This window comes from Cyprinodon tularosa, unplaced genomic scaffold, assembly GCF_016077235.1.
Source record: "Cyprinodon tularosa strain WSP-4 unplaced genomic scaffold, ASM1607723v1 ctg212, whole genome shotgun sequence".
Taxonomy (NCBI): domain Eukaryota; kingdom Metazoa; phylum Chordata; class Actinopteri; order Cyprinodontiformes; family Cyprinodontidae; genus Cyprinodon; species Cyprinodon tularosa.
In genome coordinates, this window is record NW_024038786.1 from 1,263,772 (window position 1) to 1,289,820 (window position 26,049).

At 37.9% G+C, this 26,049-nt stretch overlaps 1 protein-coding gene across 1 annotated transcript in view; it reads right to left on the bottom strand.

Moving 5' to 3' along the window:
• myo10l3 (myosin X, like 3) overlaps positions 1 to 19,160 on the bottom strand; it is an 80,794-nt gene extending 61,634 nt beyond the window's left edge. Inside the window, exon 1 of the mRNA XM_038285600.1 lies at positions 18,875 to 19,160. Within this exon, the coding sequence (XP_038141528.1) occupies positions 18,875 to 18,895 (21 nt within the window). The 5' untranslated portion in view covers positions 18,896 to 19,160. The remainder of the gene's footprint in view (positions 1 to 18,874) is intronic.
• Between the last annotated feature and the right edge of the window lie 6,889 nt (positions 19,161 to 26,049).

Sequence of the window (26,049 nt, forward strand, 5' to 3'; positions counted from 1 at the left end):
AGCCTAAATGAATTGTGTGTCCGACAGAGCATAAAACTAAAAAGATCAATATGCATGGATTCCACTAGGAAACCTTAGATGAGGTCACCCCTCCTAGACATCAATGCTCATTAACAATTAACAGCAGGCCGCCATGGAAACACACTCACATCCATGAAGTGCAAAGGTTTCTAAGAGGAAACGTTAAGATGCTTCTCTATGATATGCTCTGGTCCTTAAGGAAAACTCAAGCTGCCTCTGGAGCTAGTCTGTTACAAAATCTAATAAATGTATTTCCCTAACAGCTCAGAGGAATCATTGGCTTTAAATTTTTATTTAAGTTGAAATTTAGGCTTTTTATGAGGACAAAGCACTGCTAAGTTCAACCAGCCCATCTAAAAGCCCTCTTCCATCAAGGATTTCTTTTTTCCCTTCCAGTGCTAATGGACCAGAGCTAAAAGTGGCCCTCAAGCCTCAGGGGACGACAGCCAGTGGGATAAAGGGGGTCCTATAAATTAGGAGGGGGCTTGGGTAAGGGGTGGGGGGAAGAAGGAAGGGTGTGGGCAGCTGATAATGTCCCGCCTCCTATTGTGTGGAAAAGGAGACAAACACATGTGTAAGGGAAGTATTCTGCAACACGTGGCCTGTCATTAACACACGTTCAGGTTTTTTTTATTGTATGAGGTGGTTGGTGAGCTCCAACACAGTCTCAGCCTGGTACCATCTCAGTGCACAAAGCTAAATCCTGGAAAAGCTGCTTCACGGGAGACAAGCGAGTGGATTAATCCAGCTCATTGTGAGGATTTTAAATTAATCTCTTTCTGTTATATAATCATGGAAAGGAGGGGTTTCAACCGCCCAGAAAATTACTTGACTTCTGGTCATTAAGCAGACAAAGAGGAAAAAGATTGAATCATGTTGAAATACTGAACATAACAAAACAGCCAGACAACTACAGGAGCAAGCCACAACTTGGAAAGGATGGGTCACGGATTCTAGTTTTTTCCCACTCTCCATATCCAGTGTTACATCAGTAGAAAATTCCAATCTTGCAGACATTTGGGAAACATTTTTGTGGGTTTTAGGTGGATCAGCTGCTGAGGCACAGACCCAGATGTTTTCAAATCATCTGGATTGTTTTTCCCCTTGCAAAATCTTACAAATGCTTTTAAATTTCATTCATGACATGAGCACTTATCAAAAAATGCATGTAAATTAAAAAAAGAAACTGAGGTACTGAATAAAAACTTCCACTTTCAGTGATTTGAAAAAGTATCAATATCCACATATGTTTCTCCATCATGTCACATTAAAACCATATTTTGTTTTACATCACTTAATTGTGATCGATTGACTAGTATTAATTTTTTTTTTACTTTCTAATAGTGCTGCCAATATTTTGGGTTATTAGGATATATTGCATCTAAAAACTAAATATTATATTTTCAATGCAAAATCTGAATCTCAGTCTCACTTTTTGGAGAGTGCCTGAACAAAAATAATCCTAGCTACAGATTCTAAATTGGTTTTAGGTCTGGACCATTCCTAGGCATTAGTGTGCTTTGATCTAAACCACTGCACTGCGGTTCTGACTGTATATTTAGAGGCATTGCCTGCTCGTGTGTCTTGGATTTCAGTATTTTGTTTGTAGACTTTTGCTTCTGTTGCTCCTTTGGATATTAAACTTGCAAGAAACCGCCTCAGCTTCCATCTCTGCATTTGGATCCTTCAAACCTCCACTCAACCTGACAGCAGCATTGAAAGCATGATGCTGCCATCATGATAACAGTGCAAATGATTTTAATAGGTGTTTAAGGTGATGTGCTGTGGGATTTTTTCAACATATATTTATAATAATATTATATTCAAATTAAATTTAGGGATTCGTGATAAAAATGAAACCAACAGAGAAGTCAACTGAATTTCCATATTTTATTGATCCCTGTTAGAGAGAAGTACCCTCAAAGCATGATGCTGCCACCACCATGCAAAAAGCACAATAATGATTGTCTGAATTCAATAAAAGTTCTAAAGATCTTATGAGATCTTTTTTATCATAATTGAAGCTTCTTAAAACTCTACCACAAGTTTCAAACAGAGACAGACCAATTCTTCGCCGGCGATTCTGTTTTTTCTTGTGTTGCTATCGTCCAGTATGTGCATCTGGTCGATGATTCATTATGCATTAAGCAGCCATGCTTTAAGATTCTGACTTAAGTCAAAATAAATTGTATCGGCATCTGCTTTGCAAAACCTTGTATCTATCGATCTCTAGTCTCAAGTCCTGTGCAGTCCATAACAGATTTTATTCAACTCCATCCACATCAACTCTAAACCAATTTTCTGTCCCTGCTTAAAAGTGGAATTAGCATAGCATGCTGCTGCTTCCAGCCCTGTGATTCAAAGGGGGGTGGTGTGTTAAAGATGGTGGCAGAGTTAATTTCCACCGCAAATGATACTTTTCATTTAAGCCAAAAAAAACTCAGCTGGTCTAGAACATCTTTCAAATGTTTAAGTTGTCACTTACATGGCTTGTAGAAAACTGCAACTAGATCTTGTTGGGGCGTTCACCAATTAGGGAAACCAAATGTCACAGATATCTGAGTAAATATGTATTTAATCTAAGTACATTCCATGTGAGTGTTTGTGTAAAAAGTCTGAGGTGGGAGGGTAAAAAGTCAAGATGAATTGTTTGAGCAACAGATGGCCCAAACAAAACTACCCCCCCCCCCCCTGCACTCGCCTCTCCATCCTCAGGGGCTCTGTCACTAAGTCTGGACAAAGGCTTCCTCCTCTAACTCCGGGTTCGGAAGTTAACCAGGCGGAAATATCTCAAACAAAGGCCAGCTGGGACACAAAGGGGGCACGGGTATCTGCTCATGTTTTTTTATCCTTGAGACTTGAATTACCTGCTGCACAGCCAACCATTTTAACCCAGTAAAAAGGAGGCTTCTTGCATGATCATCCCTGGAAAGTTCAGAGCATATCTGATAATGAAGCACTTGCCTCTGGTTTTAATTACAGGGTGTCATTTGACTCCAGTCCCATGTTTGTTCTAGATGTATTTGAAAGCTATGTAGGAAAAAAAATTAACTGAGCTCCTGCAACTTTATTTTCCCCTGAGAGTCATTTCAGGTTCCTATTCCTGCATGTCACGACCACGTGCAGCAGCACCGAGGCTAAACCAGTTGACAATAGTAACTAGATCCACCACAACAGGCCCTGCAGCGACGTCCCATCATGCTCTCTGACACAGAAACCGCTCCGGATAAAAGACGAAGTCAAGGCTTGAGTTTCCAAGGCTTGTATGATGACATCCAGTCTCCAGATTTCCTAATGAACGGCGCTTTAATATTTAAGGACGTACACGGCACAAGGTGCCACTGCTCTCTATCTCGCTCTCTGCTGTGTGCCATGGTTCGAGGACATATCAGGTGATCAGATGGGCCACAACAAAGGAAAGCTAATTAACTGGACCTGAATTGGACACGATTGAACAATTAGTTATGATGGCCTAATTTCTTGGATCACAGTGTGAATTCATGGAAGTAATGAATGAGTTCCCTGTTCAGTGAGCACCATTCAGCAGCTGTGGGTCTTTGAGGATGAAGCCAGAGTACATACAGTTGCTTTGCTTAAAAAAAAAATAATAATAACAATAATTATGCTGCTTCAAAATGGAGAATCTGATTTAAGTGAGTTTTGGGCAAATTTTCTAATCATTGTGAGAAGAAGTGGTTAAGTCAAACAACATTGCTTTCTACTGAACTGGTTTAGTTCACAGCAGGTATAGATGCCTTTTTAAGTTCTATATAGATTATATAATATGGCCTTTCTGAGCTTCAGTTAAAAATTCCTACTTATTAAAATATTTTGTTTCTTTGTACTGACTGTTTATATTTTATGCTAGATTAGATTAAATAATGCAGTATAGCTAGATGATCATTTCTTTATTGTGTTCTGCAAAAGTTAGTGAAAAGATGTAGAAATCTACAGATGTCACTTTTCTGTTTCTATCATCCACTTGAGATAAATAAGATCTGATAAAATGCTAGAAGCTAACTGGCTTCCTTTGATGGGAACAAATTAGCTGAAACATTCTTGATCATCATAGAGGTTAGTTTATCTCTTCAATATCTTACATAACACCAGCAAACTTATACTTCAGTTTCTTGTGATCCAACACCCAGCAGTATAATCTATATAAAATATAGTGACTATATATAAAGTCTGACTTTTTGATGGACCTCTAGATCTAGGAGAGGTTACCCAAAGCAGCTCAGAAAAGAGACGAAAGCCAAAGTGTTTACTGCATGGATAGATTTCTGTGAGTATAAATAGACTTTCTAAATTTTAGTTAGTTCACTATGTAACACTCTCTCTTTTAGCAGCTTCTAGCTGTTAATCAGAGAATGGACACATGTTGGGCCCAAAGGTTCTGCCTCTGCTTAAACCCAGATGGCAGCTGTTCATTACGAGAGAAACACATGTAAATGTTCAGACCTGCCATTAACATGCATCCTTGCTGATCAGGATGTAAAAAGACGAGCTTAAAAATGACCATTCACACCTGGAAACTGTCTAGTAACGAACATACCTTGTTGCTTCATTGAGTTAAAAAGTATTTTAAGAAACCATATGAAGCATCCATCTTTTAGCTCCGGTTTGTAACCTGATTTGGAAGAAAACTTTATTTTATTGAGTGTTCATGTGGTTCTGAAGACATAAAACTCATAAAAAGAGTCTCCGGCCTGGAAGCGAGAAAGAAAGGAACTTAAGAACAACAGGAAACGTAAAAGAAATCAGTGCATTGCCTCACTAAAAGTAATTTAATTTATGTAGAAAATGCTGAAATGTGATCCTCAAAGTGAAAAAGACAATTAAAAGTGCAATATAAGGAAAGAATTCTAGATGTTTTTAGTGTTTTTTTTTTTTTACCTGAGGTAGTAATATGTAACTTTAGCATTTATACAGGAAATATAGTTGTTTTTGTTTTTTTAATCGATTCATCTCCTCCCTCTTATTCCGTCAGTAAGGCGGAGGGGGCGGTGCCTATCTCTGGCAGTCTATAGTCGAGAGGCGGGGTGCACCCTGAACAATCAGCCAGTCTGTTACAGGGCAAGACAGAGGCCCCGTCCACATGAAGTCAAAACGAACACGAAACGCTGATATTTTCCAAAACGTTTGCCGTAAAGACGTAGACGTAAAATAAATGTGAGCGTCCACACGAATGCATGAAAACGCTGCAAAATGTATGCCAGGCCTGCAAGTGGCGCTGTGGTGCCAAAGCAAAAATAAGCGACGAAATGTTGGGCATGCGCACTAATATTTATACATGATTGCCCTGCGGGTCCATTTTCGTGGTTAAGTCAAATTCAGGTGCTGAACTATGTCGTCGATATTGCTCTGTTCTTCCTGGAGATATTCCAGAAGAAGAAGATTCTGTTGTAAGCCCGACAGCAGGGTGAGTAGCATGAGCAGCAACGGCGCCATTGTTGTTGTGATACTGTGTCGCGCATGCGTGTTTAGAGGTGACGCTATGACGCATGCGTGTAAAAAAAAATATGCGGTTAGAGCGTAAAGATGGAAACGCGAAAACGGCGTTTCGAAATCTTCCCACTCTGAAGGCTGAATAAAAAAAAGATCGTTTACAGACCCCCGAAAAGCCGGCTTCGTGTGGATGAGAGGCTGGTTTGGTGAAAAATTTGTGCGTTTAGGCCAGGGTTCGTCTTCGTGTGGACGGGGCCAGAGACACACAGAGACATGGAACCATGCACACACACAAACACACACACCTAAGGACAATTTAGAGAAGCCAATTACCCTAACAGTCATGTTTATGGTCTGTGGGCTGAAGCCGGAGTACCCAGAGAGAACGCATGCATGAGGACAATACTTTATGTGTGCTTTAAATTAGAAACAGGATCATGGAGGGATGGTAAGGGCATCTCCTGAACACAGGGAATGGAACGAGCAGAAATGTGCCAAGAGGCTGTGAGATTAATTAAGTGGTCTGAATTAAACTAAGAGGGGAATCTGGGCAAAGATCCCACTGGATTAAGGCTTTGCAGTAGTTCTAGAATTACAAAAACCCAAAACCTCAGTGGCTTTTGTTGACATCATAAAAGTAGAAGTTTTTCTCTTAACTATAAGTAGTTAGGCATCATACTCGAACATGCTACTTCTCTTCCATGTTTCAATGTTTTTGTTTCTGTCGCGTCTACCTCCTACACACAGCACAGCCAGGGCTTTGAAGCCAGAATTGAAAGGGGAAGGAGGGAGGGTACTGATGGAGGGGGAACATCAGATGATTAAAAGCAACCTCCAACATCTGTGCAGGAAAAAAAAGACGTATGAATTAATGATAAAGTGAACAGCTGATCAGAGAATTTGCTAATGGAGTAGGAGGAGTCCCCATGGGGAACAGGGCTTCCCCCAGTCTGTGTCTGAGAGAAAAGTCATCAATTGTTCCTCGTACTCATCCCCTGCCGAGGAGACTATAAACACGTTCAGAGAATCTGCCTGGAGGCGCCAACAGTGAGCGCCTGACACTGTTTCTGTTATGACAGAAGGGCAGCAAACCGATTAACAACAGTGTCACATGCTGGAAGACAATCAAACAGAGCATTTTTCAGTCATCTTCATTTAGATTGGGTTAGATAGCTGAGTGTGTCTCTTTTACTGTCAGAGAACAGACCCGCCCTGTCTGCAGAGGGTGAAAGGGGTTAAAATGCTCCACCCCCATCATCATCCCATGTAGCTAATCTACTATGTTGCTAATATGTGTATTGAAGTTCATTTGCATTACAATCCATGTTTTTAGGAGCAAGGCAGAAATAAGTGGAGCACTTGACTCCCTGCCAGGCTCTCGACCCAAAGTTATCTTCTGTGAACATACATTCATTCTAACCAGATCAGAACAACAAACTGTTTTCTTTGTTTCATAACAGACATTTGGAGCTGGGTGAGGCAGGCAGAAATGATGAGATTAAAATGTGTTTTATTGGATATCTAGCTAAGCTTCATGAGTTCATTGGATCTCCAGGGCCAACTGGCAGACCCCCTTCCTGTCTGTCCTCGACATATCTGACCTCCTCTGGACCCACCTGACTTTTATAGGGGGGGTCACACAGCAGGGATCCTGAAGGTATCCCAGGAATGCTACTCAAACAGATCAGACATTTGAAGTGGGTTTGATCGTCTGTGGTAAGCATTCTGGACACGATCAATGGATACTGAGCTGTTAGGAGATCCATGGATAGCTGACTTCCTAACAAGAAGTAATGCCTTAAGTGGCGTTGTTCTTGATACACAGAGATGATGAGCTGTCCAAAGTGACCGATCAAAACATTGATCTGTCAATAATTAGCTTGCAGTTTGTGTATATTCATAGATGAAGATAGGTGCATCAATTAGCCCGAATGAGAGTTTAAGTTATGTGAATATAATATTATAAACAAACTTGTTATAAAAAAAATATGCATCATTGGGAGCCACAATTATTTTGTCTACTGAAAGCTTATTGGTAAAATTTTATTTTCCATCTGCTGAGTCTGCTGTTTCGTTTGGAGGTCAAGTGACAATACAGTAAACAGTCTGCTGTAATTTAAACTATTCTATTTGTTTACTCTTACTTATGTAATTTCTTTAAAGGCCACATGTTACTTTTACTTGTGTAAAAATATGATGAATTATTGCTAGTTTTCCTTAAGTACAATTTGAAGGTGTTCCACCGATCTCTTCTGAAAAGATGGAAAATGGTGGATCAGTTTGGTGACAGGCTGCCTATTTTTTGTTCCTGTGTTACAGGAACAAAATATAGGCACACGGTGCACAATCACAAGCACTGACAATGAACCTCATACATGCAATGAGACAATCTGGCAGATACTGACTGTGGTAGGTAGGTACAAATAGATACAAATAGGCAGGGCAGCAGCTAGGGCAATAGAGGGTAATTATGGGAGAAACAGGTGTATCTGCTCACTCTAATTAGCAGAGTAGATCAGGGTAGAAAGTGGCAAGCAGTCAGTGAGCCCCAAAACAACATGTATGACATGGACAATGTAATTTTAGGAATTCATGGGCACTTTTTAATAAAACAATAAAGTATAAAACAGAATTCCTCTGTGGGTAGGAATGCTGCCTTGCAGAAAGAAGGTTCCAGGTTCAATTCCTGGCCTTAGATCTTTCTGCATGAAGTTTGCCCATTCTCCCTGAGCATACGTGGGTTCTCTCCGGGTACGCTCACTTCCTCCCACAGTCCAAAACATGACTGTTAGGTTAATTGACTTCTCCGAATTCTCCTTAGGTGTGAGTGTGTGTGTGAATTGTTGTTTGTCCTGTTTGTCTCTGTGTGGCCCTGCGATGCATTGGCAACCTGTCCAGGGTGTACCCCGCCTCGCCGGTAGACCCCACTTGGGATAAGCATGATGGAAAATGGATAGATGGCTGGTTTAAAACTTTTGTTTTCTTCCATTTCTGCTTGTTGTTAGACTTAGATGAATTTCAAATAATAACATTTCTAAACTAAGATACAGCTGTTTAAAGCAACCTGAATGTCTAAAACATATAAGTGCAACACAAAAACATAAACACAAGATGTCAGCAAGTGGGGAATATAGGTTTTTACAGTACTATATAATAACTGTAGGTTAAAGTCTTCAGATTACGGATCACCCTGTAAGAGATGCTTACTTCCATCCTGATGAATGTTTGTCAGTAAAACTGTAGTTTTGGCAATAATCTCGTCATAGGACACAATTGCTTACAAATGTTTTTTCCTACCCAGGCTATATTTCCATGTAGTTAACCTACACTCATGGGATAGTGTAAGTTAGAGACATGAATGCCCCATCCTATAATAAGCTGCCTCTCCACTGACGGAGTAATCATAGTAGGTTAAATAAGGAAAGTTAACATCTGGGCAGGAAGCAGTAATCACAGGTCGACTGTTATTAAGCTGCCTGTCGGGACTTCAGAACCAGAGGATTTAGGAGACTGGTTACTGTTACAGAGCAGAGATATGCCGAGTGCAAAAACATTTTTTTTTTTTTGCTCTGGTAGATGAAAATACTGTAAATAGCACATTTCTTTTGCAAACGAAAAAGCACAAAAAAAACCAACTGTGCACCAGATGGAAAACATGAATTTGAAAGAACTGTTGAAAGTCATTTGACATGCTAAAGATAGTTTAAAATATTTTGCAAAGAAACTGTTTAACTGAGATATTGATATATTTTTGAAAATGTGTGCCATGTCACTAGATTGACTTTTAAGGATCTGTTCAAGTATTGCTTGACTTAAATATAAATCTGGATTATTGTAATTGTTGCGTTATAATGCAAACAAGGCTTGAAAATATTGTTGGGATTTCTGTCTTTACTATTTGAGGAACAGCTTGTTACATTAAAGCCCCAAAAATATGAATGCACTTGAAAATATGTTTAAATGCTGCTATGGCAAGCAGTCACATCCCCACAGTTACCTAAAAAAATGCAAATAACTTTTAAATAGTAGTAATGTCACTTTTATAATCAATATAAAATATACAAAATATACATTTTTAAAGTTTAAATACATATTACCCACCTTAACTGTAAAAAAATAAAAATAAGCCCTTGATTGATTCTGATCAGGGATTAGAGGTAAAAAATCTGACAAATCTTATGTTTTTAATTTGTTTGTTTGTTTTTTTCATGAAATGCACAACACCGAAACCTCTGACTGTTTTTTGATCAGTAAACACATCAGCCAACAGCTTCCTCTATGGCTACAATCAAACCCAAGGTCTTGATGCTCAAATCTGATTTTTTTTTATAAAATAATTTTTTTCCCCCTGGTTGTTCACACTAGTATTTACATGGAACTGACAGATTGAGAGGTTAAAGACAGCAAACCAACCCACATGGAAAGAGGAAGAAAGTAGAAGTTACACAGCCGGCTCTGCACAGCACTGCAACATATTTCCCTCGTTATTTGTTTTCCATGTTAAGAAATAACCCAATTTTGTTAAATTCTTTGAAATGAACTGTGTTCATACATCCTGTCATGCAAAGGATTGTGGGAAACCGTATAGCTCCTAAACGGCAGATAGGAAGACCAGAAGGTCCCTATGCTAAATGAACTACTGAAAGGAAGCATCCTCCTTCCTTACTACCAGCAGTATTAGGACAACACTTATCATGGTCAATACTGACACACTTCTGCTTTGGTCTTACTGATGTAGCTCCTGTCTCTGTGTTGCCCTGTAATTGACTGAAGATGTGTCCAGGATATACTCCAGGATATATATAATGATGAGAGAAAAGCGGTTTGTAAAGCTAAACTTCAATGGTCATGACGGGACAACTCGGATCTCCATATGGCATGTTGGACATGCTGAAACCTGCCATGAAAAGCACAAAATTATATATATATATATATATATATATATATATATATATATATATATATATATATATATATATATATATATTACTGAGCTCACCCAGTTAGCTGCCTAAAAGAAGGTTGCTCGTCATAAAAAAAGACAATGACATTGCTTTGCATAAATATTGCATAAATATTTGCATAAATATTTACACATAAGAATTTTGGAAAATAGAGCAACAAAGACAACATTTCCTATCTCCCTTATTATAATAAAATGGTGAATATATGGTAAGCTAAAAGTAAAACCTAATGCCTGACAAATTAAACTACTATAAAACTTTTTCAACTTTTAATAAAATAGCTGTTATTTATGTTTTTACTCATAACCAAAGATAAATGTGGGAGATGAATTGTCATAAATGAAGAGGTTTTTACGTCGATAACAGCTAATGCTGATTTTTGAACATTTAAAAATGTTAAATTATTAAATGTAAAATAAAATTGAAGCTACAAAGCTAAAATGAATTATAAACAGCTTCATATCTATCACAAAACCTCTAAAACTCCCTAAGGTGGATCAGCTGATGTGAATAATAGACGTTCCATGCAGCAGCTGTTTGTCCATCAAGAACCCAGCAGACAGGAAGCTCTGCATTATGCTCTCCGTTATTTGTTATTTATGAAAATCTGTCGAAAGATGAGTGTATATAATTTCCATCTATGAGAACAAACGCAGACAGCTTTGTATGAAGAGCTTAGAGATGTAGCTGATAAAGCTAAAGTCAACAGCTGGGAGACAGCAGGAGGTTATCAGAGCACCGAGTTCCTGAGATGAAGCTGGGCTCACTGATAGCTGTATCAGGGTTACTGATAGTGAGGTCAAACATAAATACAAGCAGCCAGGCTGAAATCTATCAGTAATTACCAATGGTCCATTGTAGTTTGAATGCAGAGTTAAAAAAAAATTGTCTTATGAGCCTTGGTCAGTCGTTTTACATTACTTTTAAAATGTTGCCCATGCCTGACTCTAGCGTCAACCGTCAGCATCTTCAAACTGACCCACATGTGCAAAAGATCAGTGATGTAATGCCCAGCATGCTTTGGTCCAGGAAACATGGTAGAAAAAGATGTAAAAGTTTTAAGTGTCCAAAGAAGACCTTTTGTTTGTTTATTTATTTATTTATCATGTCAGGAGGAGTTTGGGGGAGATAATTGAATACTAACAGTTAAATTCTGGTAATGAACAGCTTTGGCTGCCAGCTCAGCATAGAGGGTTTCGATGTAGGAACCCTAGGAGTGGACGTTGAGGAATGTCATTGAGGCCATCCATCCTATCTGTTAAACAGAGGTTCTGCTCAATATATTTATGCTATTTAAGCATCTAACAGAAAGTGACGTCAAAGTTGCATCAAATGCACCTTGCCGTTGAAGAGATCTGATTTGGGCCAAATCTGAGCGTTCTTTCTTGACTTGACCCCTTGACCCCTCCCTAAAAAAAATTGTATTTGGGCCACATTTCCTTGCAGCGATAAAGGTGCTTAAATGAGGATAATCCAGGTTTTCTGCTTCATGGACAGACAGGTGTCTGTTGCTAATTAGCTTGTGCCCTCCTGGGACAGATTAAACCAACTGTGAACTGAAACAAAGCCTCTTGATTCACATATAAACCAATACCTTAGTAATAATAATCTCCACTGATTAATCCTAACCAACAAGTGCTGCAATTCACCACAACTTGAACGGCACATTTTGACAATCCCTTAATTCGACCCGACAGTGCTCACAATAACCAATTCACTGGTAATTAAGAATTAGGAGTGCTACTTAAAGAAGATTTGCAGGAATACAGGCCCCATTTTTCAAGCTTTCGGTCCTTCCTTTATCACTTCCTAACTGTTTTCCATCACTCATTGCTAGTTAAGATTATTTGTACACATTTACTAACACACCTCTTTCTAAAAGTGTTTCATAAGGAAAAATATAGGAACTAAAGGACTGCATTACAGTAAGAGAATATAATTGTTATTTAAGCGTCACGTAAAGAGAAAGAACCTGTTGAAATGCTAATCTGATAAAAAATTTATAAGGGTAAAACGAGGTAAAATATAATGCTTAGGTACGTTTTAGGAACTTTCTTACAGAAGTTCAGGGCATGGGAACTAAATCTTACTTTCCCCTTATTTATTTCGGGTCCAGCAAACATTTTTTGAATAGAAGGACTGACTGAGGCGTATATATAGTTCATACCTGATCAGCAACACTTAAACAAAAGTAGACAAAAGACAAATTGTCTTACAGTTCAATGCCAACTTTTAACAAAGAGCCAGCACAGTTCCCAGTCTAAAATGATCCATTTTCCTGGTGTTGATCAGAACTCTTGCAAAATCACTAAATTGGCAGTTAAATTATAGGTAACATGTACTTATGAATGCCCTAGTTACTTGAAGAGTTTTTATCCTTAACGAGTCTGGCTGAGTTCTAGTTTTGAACCATAAGTTCTTTGGATCAATAAGGTTAGAAATGGCTAGAGATATTGACCCCGTCACTCGATGATACTGACTCAGTTATAGCAGTGGTCATGTTAACACAGCATAAAGTACAGCAATGTTCAATTTGCTTGAAAAAGACAATACATATCTCTGAACTGGTGGGAGCATTTAGTTATAGAATCGAAATGACCCAGAGGTACAGCCTTGAGGAATTCCCCTTTTGATGATTCTTTACAATCATTTCGAAATACAAAATAATAGCCTGGCCAGCCTAACGGACTTACACAGGGGTGAGACTCACAGCATGCGAGGTGGGCCCATAATGTTACCCTAATACTAAAGATTTCAGCTGCAACTGAGCAAAGTTTTGTTGATGCCTTTTATTATGTACCAAAGTTGTTATATTTTTAAAATATCAATAACTGGGTGCTGTAAAAGTTTTATTTATTTAATCTTTTTTTTTTTTTTAAGTTCTTGCATCACATCCATATTTATCTCATATCTGGTTGAAAACTGTTTCTGCTGACTACAGTAGGGTTGGGTATTTTCCCCAAAGTCCTGAATCGATTCGATTTTGATTCATACAGTTCTAAATAAATTAATTTCGATTTGATCTGTTTTTAAAATAATGAAAGTGGTTCAACTGTGTTTCAAAATACTCATGTATTTTTTTCCCCCTTCACATTAAACACAAAGTGCAAAATTGTAAATCTGACAGTTTAAACTTGAGATGAGAACAAAACTGTCTCAAAAGTGCAAACTTATTTGTATAAAGTGAAAAAGTGAAGCCTCACTCAAGTAAGCAGACATGACACAGCGGGGACAAAGCAGACATGCATCAGCTGCATTATCTCCACTGTACAAACCCTATTTTCAGTGTTGTCTGTAACAACTACAGATTTTTTGCAGGTCAGCCCCCATTTCTTTATGTCTTCAGTCCATCTTTTGGCTATATTTGCAGCTGTCTGGCTTGAAGTAATCTTGAGTGCATCTTTCCTGCTCATTTGAATGTGAACGTCATGCGCGTCACTATAAAACTAATTGATCTCATTCCCTAGACATCGATTTTGCAAAAATGTAAAGGAATCGATTCAAAATCGATTTCTTTACCCAGCTCTACTGCTGACTCTGTCAGTCCCGGCTTTGGAATCGCATTCTAAACGCTCTTTTCAAGACAAATATGTCCTGCAAATTAGTCTGGCTGTCCAGGCTAACAAAGTGATTGCACACTTTCAAAACATTCAGGAGTGTTTAAGAAAGTTCTCTCTTATTTCACTTAATCGATAATATTATGAAATATTACATATGCAGCATGAAGATCCAGTTCTATGGCAAGCAAACTTTTTAGTCTCATGAAAAGATTCTAACCTAAAATTTTACATAATTTGTCTGGAAAGCAAAGCAGAGATTTTTTCCAAGTACCAAGAGGTAATAAATGTGGTGGTAAAGATTATATTTAATGTTCCTTACATAAAAAATGCAATGAAGTTAAGAATAGCAACTTTAGATTCTCAAATCCACATAGGAGTCAATGCAGGACTTCTATTATTCCAACATAACCGACATCACCACTGATGGAGGACCAGGGACTACAAACAGGTTTCTCACATTATCCTTGTCATGACTAATTTTAAAGACTTTCACGGATCCATAGCCCCGACTATAGGGAGCCAGCCATAAACAGCTCATCGGCTTCTTAGGGATGCTTTAAGTGTTTGAGCCTATATCTGTGTGTAGAAAGGTGACAGCGTGAAACCTAATACCTAATGCTACTACAGCACTACAACAGACGGATGACAGGAAGCCTTCACCCGGAATTTGCAGGGTCAGGGTCGGGAATTTGGGATTCTCCGTCAGAGTATATAAGAGGAAGGAATTTGCAGTGTAATGTAAGGAAGGAGTTAACGGGTGTAGTAAACTCCTCGTGTGGCCTTACAGTGTGCAGCTGCTGCTGTTGCTATAGAGGAACTGACATCCTAGTTTGGAAAATAGCTTAAGTTCTGCTTTATCAGCAGGATTTTTTTACAAAGGAATTTAATATCTGAGGAGTTTGCACTTTTATTAAGGGTTAAAAGTCAGAAAAAAAAAGATCTGTAAGTCAGATATATAAGTAAGTTGCTACCAGATCCAGCAGCTGCTTGACTTTAGAATGGCGGGCTGACTGGGTGTGGAGTCATGGTGCTGAGGTTTTTATGGTGTCGTTTCAGCTCCAGAGAGCCTTCGCTGATGGACAGGATGGGCGTTCAGGATGAAGTTTTAGAGCACACACCCTTATAGTCACCACTCCTCTTGACAGACTGCCATGATTGCCTCCCTGTAACCTTCTTCCACGGTGCAAACAGCTTCATGCAAAGACAGAGTCAACCATCGGAGTATGATCCCCAAACCCCTTTTTGTTGTAAAATCTTCCACAACTCTGGCATATTGGATAGTTTAATAACAGTAAGTCAGCAAATAAATTAGATGATCTTTATGATATATAAGAATCAATATTGCAGTTTCTACATATTTGGTATTAATCAAGGCAGATAAACAGTTTTTGAGGAACTGTGGAGGAGCTGCAGAAGTCCACAGCTCATGTGGGAGAATCAGGATTGATACACTCCACAAATCAAAAGGTTGATATGAAATGCCAACAGAAAAGCATTAGGCATCCTATTTACATGCTGCAACAAGCCATGCAAAAGAAAACAGACAAATGTGAAAGAAGCTGCTCGGATCTGAACTTTCTTTCCTGCTTGCAGAATGTTATGCTGCAATCCTAGAAGTTATTCCTAGAAGAAAAAAATGTTGACTGCTGCAGAAGCTCAAATTCCAGCAGGACATTAACCCTGACGTTGTTAGATTTTTAAATAATCATATATTCCAGATATATACACAGATATATAAACTGTAATAAAAAAGGGAACAAAATCATGCCAGACCTTTTTTTACTTTTCAGATTGTAGGACCTTCATTAACAAATCACGCCAAGGGTTTGGACCCTGTTGAACTTAGTTTCATGGGCTTGAATTTAATCTCTCCTTTCCCATCCAGAATTCCTGTTTAATTAAATCCCAACTGTTGCTCTGCAGTGTTCAAGATGCTGGCTTCCTTCCATGACACCAAAGGTCACGTAAAAAACAGGACAGTTCAGCTGATTTATTTCTAACAGCTTAAATAAGAGGGGGAAAAATGGCCGATCTGGATGTTCCCACACTTCTTATATACTGAAAAAATCTTTTTACATGATGCAGAGGTAGAGCATGATTATATGCACAGGCCAGCTCTCAACACAGTGGTCTTGGGTTCAAATCCCAATCATTAGAACCTTTGCCTTATGCTTTAAAAAAGGCTTATTATTAACTTTAAACAGGTAGAAATGGCAAAAAGCAAAATGTTTTAACAGAAGCTAATATTCAACAAAAACAGTAAAGAACTTCTTGTTGTAGTCTATCTAAAAGGCTTTGTTATTTAATAATGTAGTAATTTAAAAACACCATTGATATTTTTTCAATCTTTTGGGTCTTAAAAAGGCATCACAAGTTCCCTGCTAATTTTTTATTCTTCTATTTCTTGTTAGGCTGTATATAGATTTTTGGTTTAAGCAAAGAAATGTTAACAATGTCTTTTAGAAGGTGTGAGGGATGACAGAGTGCTAACGAACATCTACTCTTATCTCCTGCTCATCTAGGAGGAGCGAATCCTGCAAAGTCAATAAGTTGATGCAATGATCTGGTTTTCCTTAGATGGAAAACTTTTGCCAATCTGGCTGTACAATCTGACTGAATTGTCTTAACTAGGCCAACACTCCCCTTTATATATTAGACTATTAGCGTCATGTATTTTCAAAATTGCGAAAACCTAAATTACCAAAGCAAAAAAGTTTGGATGTAAGCAGTCTTTGAGTCAGAGCCATATAAATGGAAACCACACACAGGATAAACAGTGAATTACAGATTATCCTAAATATTAATCTCCTTGTGCATGGGATATCACTCTAATAAAGTCAGATTATTCAGCCTAATCCAGGACAACCCCATCTGTTGTGACTCAAGAGAATACAGACAGTTCAAGTTTAAATAAATAAATGAAGCAGGGTTTACTGAGGCTTAATCATCTTTTTCTTTTCACTTCACTTTAAATAAAGAGAGCCATTCAAATCAGTTAATCTACAAATGTCAACATAAACAAGCTCAAAATTGTAAGAACAGCTGCATAGTACCATGAAAATAGGTTGTTAATAAGAATTAACTTACCGTATATTTTTTCTCTTTGCGTCTCTATCATTATACCATGTCCCTATTGGCTTCAGCATTCCACAAAAAATATAAATATATCAATTGTAAGCATCAATTGTAAGCATTGGGATATATATATATATATATATATATATATATATATATATATATATATATATATATATATATATATATATATATATATATATATATATATATATATATATATATATATATATATATATATATATATATAGAACATCTAATCATTTCTTTGTGATTGCCACGTTGTACAAACTGATGCACTTATTCGATATATTGAGCAGCTTTAATTGGGAAGCAGAGGAAAAGTATTTCAAAAGTTCCCGACAAAAGCAAAATGTTGTTATGAATATCTAACCAACCCATTTAATCTACCTGCAACTTTAACAATTAGTATCAGAGCCTTCCTGTGGAATATAAATCTGACTTTGAAAACGCCTTTAGAGGTTTGTTAAAGAACATTTGTGATGAAGCAGTGAAGGAGGACCATAAAACACAGCTGTAGGTTTATTGGATGTTTAAAGCAGGCTTAAACGTCCCGTAGAGAGGAGTTCCATCCATCTTTTGGAAATGAAAAAGTATGACACAACTGCTAACCTAACTTAAAATGGCCTTTCAACCACACTGACAGGCCAAAGAATGAGTGCATTAATCAAAGAAGAGGCCAGTGTATAATCTGTAGTTACAGCAGAGATCCACAGCTAAGGTGAGAAATCTGCAATTATTTCATAGATGATGTAACAGAAGAGTAGCAAGCAGAAAGCTATGTTGAAAAAAGTAGTCCTGCATCGTTTTCATGTTGCACTCTATTTGGGATTGCTTATTGTAGTTTTTATTTTCTCTTTGTAAATAAGGTATACACTACTTAGTGTTGGTCTGATAGTTTAAATCTCAATAAAATACTTTGATATTTGTGGTTGTAAAGTGACAAAATGTGAAAAGTTCAAGGTGTGTAAGTAGTTTTAAGTTAGCACTGTAGGCCTACATAAAAAAAAAAATACATTTCATTTATAAATTATAAATAAGCATTTCTGAAACTAAATTATGTCCCTAAAAATAAAAAAAATCCCCATCTTAGAAAAACTGTTTTTAGGAAATGTGACTGGACCTTCTGGGTTGGTTGGTTCTGGGTGATAATACGCAGTTTCTGCTTGCAACAAGCATAATCTATGAGTCTATGTTGAGTCAGAACTCAGCAGTCCATCAGGGGGGGCGAGGCTGATGCTGACAGCAGGAGGTGAACACTGGGAGGAGAGTCCTACCAGTACCAACATGCTGTCTGTGGGCCCTCCTCTGAGTCACAGGGGGGATGACAAGCCAGACCTACAGCCATGATTCTCATTCAGATATTTGGCTTACATGCCAATATTGGACAAAGAAGCTTTTACAGATATTTATGCTAAAATATATACATAAATAAAATTATTTATATCAGGCTCATATGATAAGTTAAAACCAATTTGTTATGTAAATGATCATTCTTTAGGATTTGTATTATGCATTATTTTTCTAATTAGTGTTTATTAATAGGAATATTTATATGTTATTAATATAACATATAAATATACTGATTAGAAATGATCTAAAACAACTATTAAAAAAAGAACAAGCTACTTAAATCACCTTACAGGTGAACGCGTCAGCAGGGCGCGCGCCGCGTACGGGAGCCAGACAAAGAGCGTCGGGGGTCCCACGGTCACTCAGGGTTCACATTAAAAGCAAAGATCTCCTAAAAGTGGGTTGAATGTGAGGAAAAAGGATCTAACTTACCTCTGCAAAGAAGAAATCCATCTCCAGCAGCCCAGCCTCTCTTCTCTTTGTGATCTGAGCTTTAGGGTACCACAGCTGAGGAGGGGAAGAAACACAAATCCTGAATAATTCCCATCCGCTTCCTTGGGGCGAATACAACTTTTTTTGTTTTTTATTTTGTTATCAGGCTCATAGGACTCGTCTGCTTAAATGTAGTCCATTTCCCATTCGTACTGTGGGACTTTTTCAGCTGTTTCCTTGCCCGGTTCTCCTGCGTCCTGACCGGAGTCAGCTTTCCTGCCGTCTGCTCCTTTCAATGGGGCAGCCGGCACATTATGCAGAGAGGAGGAGTCTGCAGGAGGAGCGCTCCTCCCTTTGGCATACGCCCTCTTTGTTTCCCTTCTACACAGGAATCTGTTGGACAGGATGAGCACATTCAAGACATGTTTAGAAATATAACCATGTTGATTAAGTTTTTAAAAAGTTCCCTTAATTAGAATAAAAATCAATCAATATCAGGGTATACAATGAAGAAGGTTATCAGTTTCCTACGGGACACTGAAGCTGAGAATTAAAGGCCCCCTTTTAAGCAAAATTCACATTATAAAGTCATACGTGTCCTGAAGTCTGATGTTCACAAATGAGAAAAGCACTTTCCCCATCTCTCACTGCCTTTCTCCTCCTCTTAGCTAATGTATGCTCAAAATGCTCTGCTTGGAAAGCATTCCCCTTATAATAATAATAAAACTTTATCGATCTCATATTGGAGAAATTTACATCTGTATTTAACCCCTCCCCCTGGGGGCTGCGTCCAGGGAACAATCAGGGGACCCAAGGTATACGCAGTGGGATTCTTGAAACCTTCTCAGGGCAAACGTGCTCTGCTCTAACCCACTAGTTCAACTCCCCCTTATGATGTCATAAGGGGAAATAAGCTGAGCAGTCTGTAGCAGCGCATCGGTCAAGCTCCGGCCTTTATCTAGGTTACTATTCTGTACTCTTAGCCAGTATCTTTACAAACTCCGATTCATTGTCATGGTTGAGGGTTGTGAGGACCTTTGTGAAGATGGGTAGCCTCGTGAGACCATCCTGATCTCGCAAGCTTTCAAGGTTTCACTCGCAGATCAGTCTGGAGACTCTCAGTGAAAGAACATCCAATCCAATCAGCGTTGGCTTTGATGCGGGTTGAGGTGTGACGCAACGAGAAGCGCGACAGTTCAGTCTAAAGAATCTGGCGGCTTCAGCCAATGAAACTAGCGTTAGCGTGGCTATCAAGCAAGTTTTATCGGAATTACAGAGTATTTCTTCACTGAAAGAAGAGCAAAACACTGCTCTGGAGGCTTTTCTCAGAGGAAAAGATGTTTTTGCTCTTCTCCCGACTGGTTTCGGCAAGAGTTTGATCTATCAATTGGCTCCTCTTGTCGCTCTGTTAGTACGTCATATGCTTCGTTGATCTGATTGGTATATTTGGCCCGTCTATCACCAACAAAGGCCAATCAGCTAACCAGTATTTTCGCCTCTTTCCAAAATTACTTCAACGGAAGGTTTCCAGATGGATATGCGGAGCAAATCAATCTGGCGGAGTCAGGTTAGAAGATGGGGGCATGGAAATCCAAATGGCTCATCCAGAGGAGGAATCTTTGGTACATGTGGTCTGCCTAATCTGAGATTACTTTTCCTGCACAAACAGTAAGAACATGCTTTAGGGGCCTTATATATATACATATATATATATATATATATATATTTATTTTTATTATTATTTTTTTTTTAATGTAGCACAATATGGGACCTTTAAACAAAAACAGCCCTCACTCAATAAATTAGTATGTTGCTGATTTTTTTTTTCCAATCTAAAAAAAAAAAGAATCAGGCCTTTCTTTTTGTTCTTAAGGTTGATTTTCTACTTACAAAAATTTCAGAATACAACATTAAAGATTAGAATATCAGCCTCAGATATTTTAACTCTTTGTCCACCCTTGAGTGAACTTAACTAAAGCTGTTAAGAAAGGCTGGTCCCTTAAATAAATAAATAAATAAATAAATGCAATAAAAAAAAAACTAAAATCTCTTTAATCTAATGTAATCTCTTTTTTGTGTTTTTATTCCTGTAGAGAAAGTGTCATTGGTTGATTTGCACAAGACGTTTCCCCAAACAGGGCGTCTTTCTACCATGAGGTGGTACAAACAATTACAGTCATATTTGGCCGTCCATTCAGTGGGAAGAGGGAGAGCGGTACTGAAGATGGAGAAAGCATCAGACTCACAGCCTCTGAATTTATTAGTTTTAATAAATACCTTTAATGCCAAGTGCTGCAACATGATAATATGTTTTACAGAAAGGTTTATGTTTAAAAAAAACAACCTTTTTCTGTCTTCAGGTCTAATGGTTTTCAGTTTAGCCATATGTTTGCTTTAGTTATTCATGTTTAAGCAGCAGGTAGCCCTCTGATCTACACATGCTATCTTTTATAAACAAAAGGAATTAACATGTGTTTAATCAAATCAGGGAACCTCCTCACACCACGTTACTATCACACAGGTTTGAAAACAAAGCACTAATTAAATAAAGGTATTTATAAAGTTTATGAAACTGTTTTCATTTCCAAATGTGTGAATGGATTCTTTTCTTAAGAAAATAATAAAATGATCAGCATTACTTTTGTGTCTTAGTTTTATTAAATCTCTTCCAGGTAAAGGAATGGAAAGGCTTGTTGTTGTTCCTGGTTGCTGCTTTAAGGTTACAGTAAAAGCAGCTTTTCAATAAACAGTCCAGCCACTGTTTTTTGTTCCCATAAGGATTAATTCTGGATCAATTCTTGCATTGCCAAAAGTAGTCTTTAAGAGGTGTTGACTGGTAATGATGAAAAATAACTTAGGGTAATCAAAGAATCACTTGTTTCTCAGCTGATTACAAAGAATGGTGTATGCGGTGTGTGTTTCTCTCTCATTTTCTGTAACTGTAAATAAAAAGTAAGAAATTTCTTAACTGTAAAGAACAGATTCTCTCTCTCAGATGGCACTTTTCTCTGTAAGGAAACACAAATGCCAGACAAGCAAGAGAGTATTTGGAAAAAGAGGAAGATTTTCAGAAATGTGTTTGTCAGACAAACATTCAACTTTTTAAAAATACTTTGACAACAGGTCCCTTCTCACACTGTCTCTAAAGTAAAAGCTTGGCTGTCCATGACGGACTCTGAGTAGAGCCACTGCTTCTCCACGCCGAAAGGTGCCAGGCATCTGGTAAGAATGTCTAATGGATGCCTCCCTGGTGAGGGTTTCTAGGTACACCCCACTTGGTAGAGACCCAGATGAAGACCCAGGACACCCTGGGGGGACTATGTTTCGCGCCTGGCCTAGAAATACCACAGGATTCCCAGAACTCATAACAACTGTGAAGCACAGAGGTGGAAGTGTCAAGATTTGCACTTGGGATATTTTAGTTTTTTTGTTTGTTTTTTGCTAAAATTGAACCTGGCCAGGTCACAATAACACAATTCCCTTCCTGTAAGGACTGACCAAGAATTAGGGAATGGAAAGTTCAGGGCTCAAAAGTCCACATTTGGATCTCATTTGGGGCTGCTCAAAACTGGCTGCATATGAAAGAACTCCCTTAAATGTCTCACAACTAACATGTATTTCAACCCAAAGAGATTAGATTAGCTATATTAATAGGGTTAAAAATAATATTGGACATTTATATGTGAATATATGTATAGGTTTAATGTAATCAAATTGTCACCAGTGTGTTAAAGATATAGTGAAGGATTTTTCCCGAATTTTTGAAAAAAATCCACCGTCTCCACTTAAAAAAAATGCACATGCACAACCCTCTACCCGCTCCCGGGAGGAAATGTTTATTAAAGGAGTGTGAGAGAATGCATGAGTCCATTTCTCCTTGTGCACGTTCTGTTTTAAACTCACTGTTCTCATCGCTCACACAAGCTTACTTTCCAAAAGAAGATTTGCAATTTTTACACAATGTTAGATTCACCAACAGTAAGTGAAAATTGTGATGAGCACATAGGACGGCCTTACGTAAACTTATCAGCAGAATGATTGACAATTAGAGGATCACTTATTTTGATGATCCACCTGGAAAAAAGAACATCCTCCACTATACCTTTAAGAGAAACTTTTGAGCAACATGATACAGAATGAGCTTAGTGTACGAAACAGTGTAATTATCAGAGAAAAATAAATGCAGTTTGGGTTTGCTGAACCTGTCTCCCATTGGAGGGGAAATTACATTTAACAAAACCAGTGAATTATTGTAAACAAGGTCACTAAATTGAATATTTCAAGTAAACCCCTTGATGTAGAATCATGAGACGTTAAGAATGAGCTCTGCCAAATAAGGGGGGCAAAGAGAAGTGGAATTAAAACTCTGTTTAGTCATCAAAGTTTGCAGACTGTTTATAGAAAAAAAAAAAACTAAGAATCCCTCCTTTTTTGTTATTACAAATAGCTTGAACACCTAAGAAAAAACAAAAGCCTTTCAGGGGTGCATTTAGCAGTGCTCCTGGGCCACTTTAAGGCCCCCAAAATATGGTAATAGTCAAAAGAATTTGTTCTAGAACTCCTTTAAAGTACTTTCTGATTGTAATCATATGTAACAGGAGTGGGAGTATACATGTTCTGGGACAAAAACAATCCACCAATTTCCCCTGATTTTGCTTTTTTCACACTTGAATAATTCAGGTCATAAGAAGGAATTATAATCAATTCAAGATAACTTAAATATATGGGGATAAAAAGCAGTTTTAAAATAATGATTTTTTTTAGAGGTTAAAAAAGCATTTAAAATAATCTGGTAACCCTTGGTCACAGCAATCCTTAAGTGATTGCAATCACTAGCATGAAGTGTGGAGTATTTTGGCTAACCCCTCTGCAGAATTGTTTTAACCTAAAGGAAATTGAGTTTCATCTATCATTTGACTTAGCTGTTCAAAACAATCAAATTTTGTTTTTGATTTTTTTGAGTAATCAGAAATGAAATTGTTGGTATGCAGCAAATTATCATCCTCCTGCAAACCTAGTGTGCGCTTATGCCTTAGGTCACAGCCGACAGATGTATATTCTTCTGTGGGATTATATGCTGGAACACAAAACTCATTGTTTCATCATTGTGATTTTTATTCATCCAGATCTTGAGGAGGTAAAGTATCCAGAAACTATCATGGTTTCCCTATCATGGTTGGATCGTCATTCGTTTTCGGCCAGATATGCTGAGACCTACACCCTTCCAAAATGTTTAATTTGTCTGAGAGATAGTTTCCTAAAACTTCTGGCAATCCTCCATGTGCTTTTTTTTTTTTTTTTTTTTTTTTTTGTAGCAAATTGAACAAATTTGAAAGGCGTTTTAAATTTATTTTGACCAGAGCATAATAATATGGGTTTTAAGATCTAAAGCCTACTTCATGCTGTCAAACAGGTGCTATTTCAGTTATTTATTTACTCTACAGGTCAGGGATTCTTCAATTATTATCGAGGGTCATAAAACTGAATTAAGCTTTCGGAGCAATTTAATAAATTCTAGTTGGTTTATGATATAACAAAACGATTAGGTTGAGCTTCAGATGTGGCCAGGTTGGCTGGGACAGCTCACTCTCCGTTAGCAAAATAAATCATTAACATTTCTTTGGGGGGATGTGGAATGAAATAAATTAGTAAGAGCTTAAATAAGCTTCCACAGCATTTTACACCATTATTCATTGTGCATTTATTGTAGTTTCTGAGGCTGTGGATCAATAGCCAACAATTTACCTCACAAATATAACAATTCACCCCGGGCAAAGTCATTCCGGTCAGCTTAGGGCCCCTTTTGATAGCTCATGACAAATAATTGTAAAGGCTGACCTTGTGACATCTGCTAAAGGCTCCCGCTGGCTGAGAGTCAGTGGTTAGCATCTCTAAAACCTCAGTCCCACTCAGACCATATTATGGGTCTTCTGAAGGTTTTTGGTTACATAAAGCCTCCCCATCCACATTTGCTGCTTTAACAGTGGATGCTATTGATCCGCATAGAGTTATGTCATCAAAGCAGCAGCCGCTTGTTGTAATTTATGCTTCAGGCCGATGGTAGCAGTCAAAATGTAGACTTTTTGTGATTTTGAAGTGACTAATAATTAAATCATACCAAACAGGGGTAAGACGGAACAACTTTTTCTTCTTAATTTCCCAAATAGAATTAGCAATGTTCAAAGGATCAGGGTTGTACATCTCTCACATGATAGGACCCCATTAAGGCAGGGGAGCAGTGGATTAAACTATTGGACACACCCATGGAACAAAACAAACAGAGGGGAAGGTGACAAAAAGGTCAAAACGGATTTAATCTATTATAAATCAACAAAGATAGATACGGAAAAAAAGAGCAGACATCCTGAAATACAAACAGAACACCTAACAGAAATAATTCAATATTTATTGCATCACTCCAGCGGAGAGTAAGACATTAAGGTGTAAATTCGGTCGATGATGAATCTGTCTGCTGCGTTTATTGAATTACAGGGAACATGACTGAGCCAGTTTGTCTCCAATACAAAGCATTACTAACACCTATAGCAAGAATATTTGCTAGTTTTATGAGACATTAAAGGTTCCATGAAGGGAATATATGTTATTTAAGTAAAAACAATCAGATTATAGTTGATTTTTTTTTTATATCAGGCTTTTTTTGTTGTGTTCTGTTTGCACCCATGAAGTTACAAAAGTTAACAGACCTCTAACTCATTTAACCTTAAAGGTAACTGTAAGGTTAAATGTATACTGTATACCGCAGTATGTCTCATTGAGGAAACTTCTATATTTTAAAGGCAGCAGACAATCTAAAACGTTACAGATTGAAATAACCAAGTCTTTAAAATCATCAACTTGTGCACATTCTTACTCAAAGCATGGTTTAACTCATATGTTTATCTTGTCCTCTTTTGGTTGCTAAAATTGCTTAGCTGCTTCTATTTTAAAGTCAAATCAGCTAATTAACATAGCCAACCCAAGCCAAGCACCATAAAGAGCATCCTGACCAGCTGTCTCACTGTGTGGTGTGGAGGCTGCAGCACCTCAGATTGGAAGAACGCAGAGAAAATCATCAGGGCTCCACACCCTTCCATAAAAGATATTTCATCCCTGCGCTGCGTGTCCCGAGCTCGTCACATCATCAGCGACCCTCATACCCCCACCATGGACTGTTC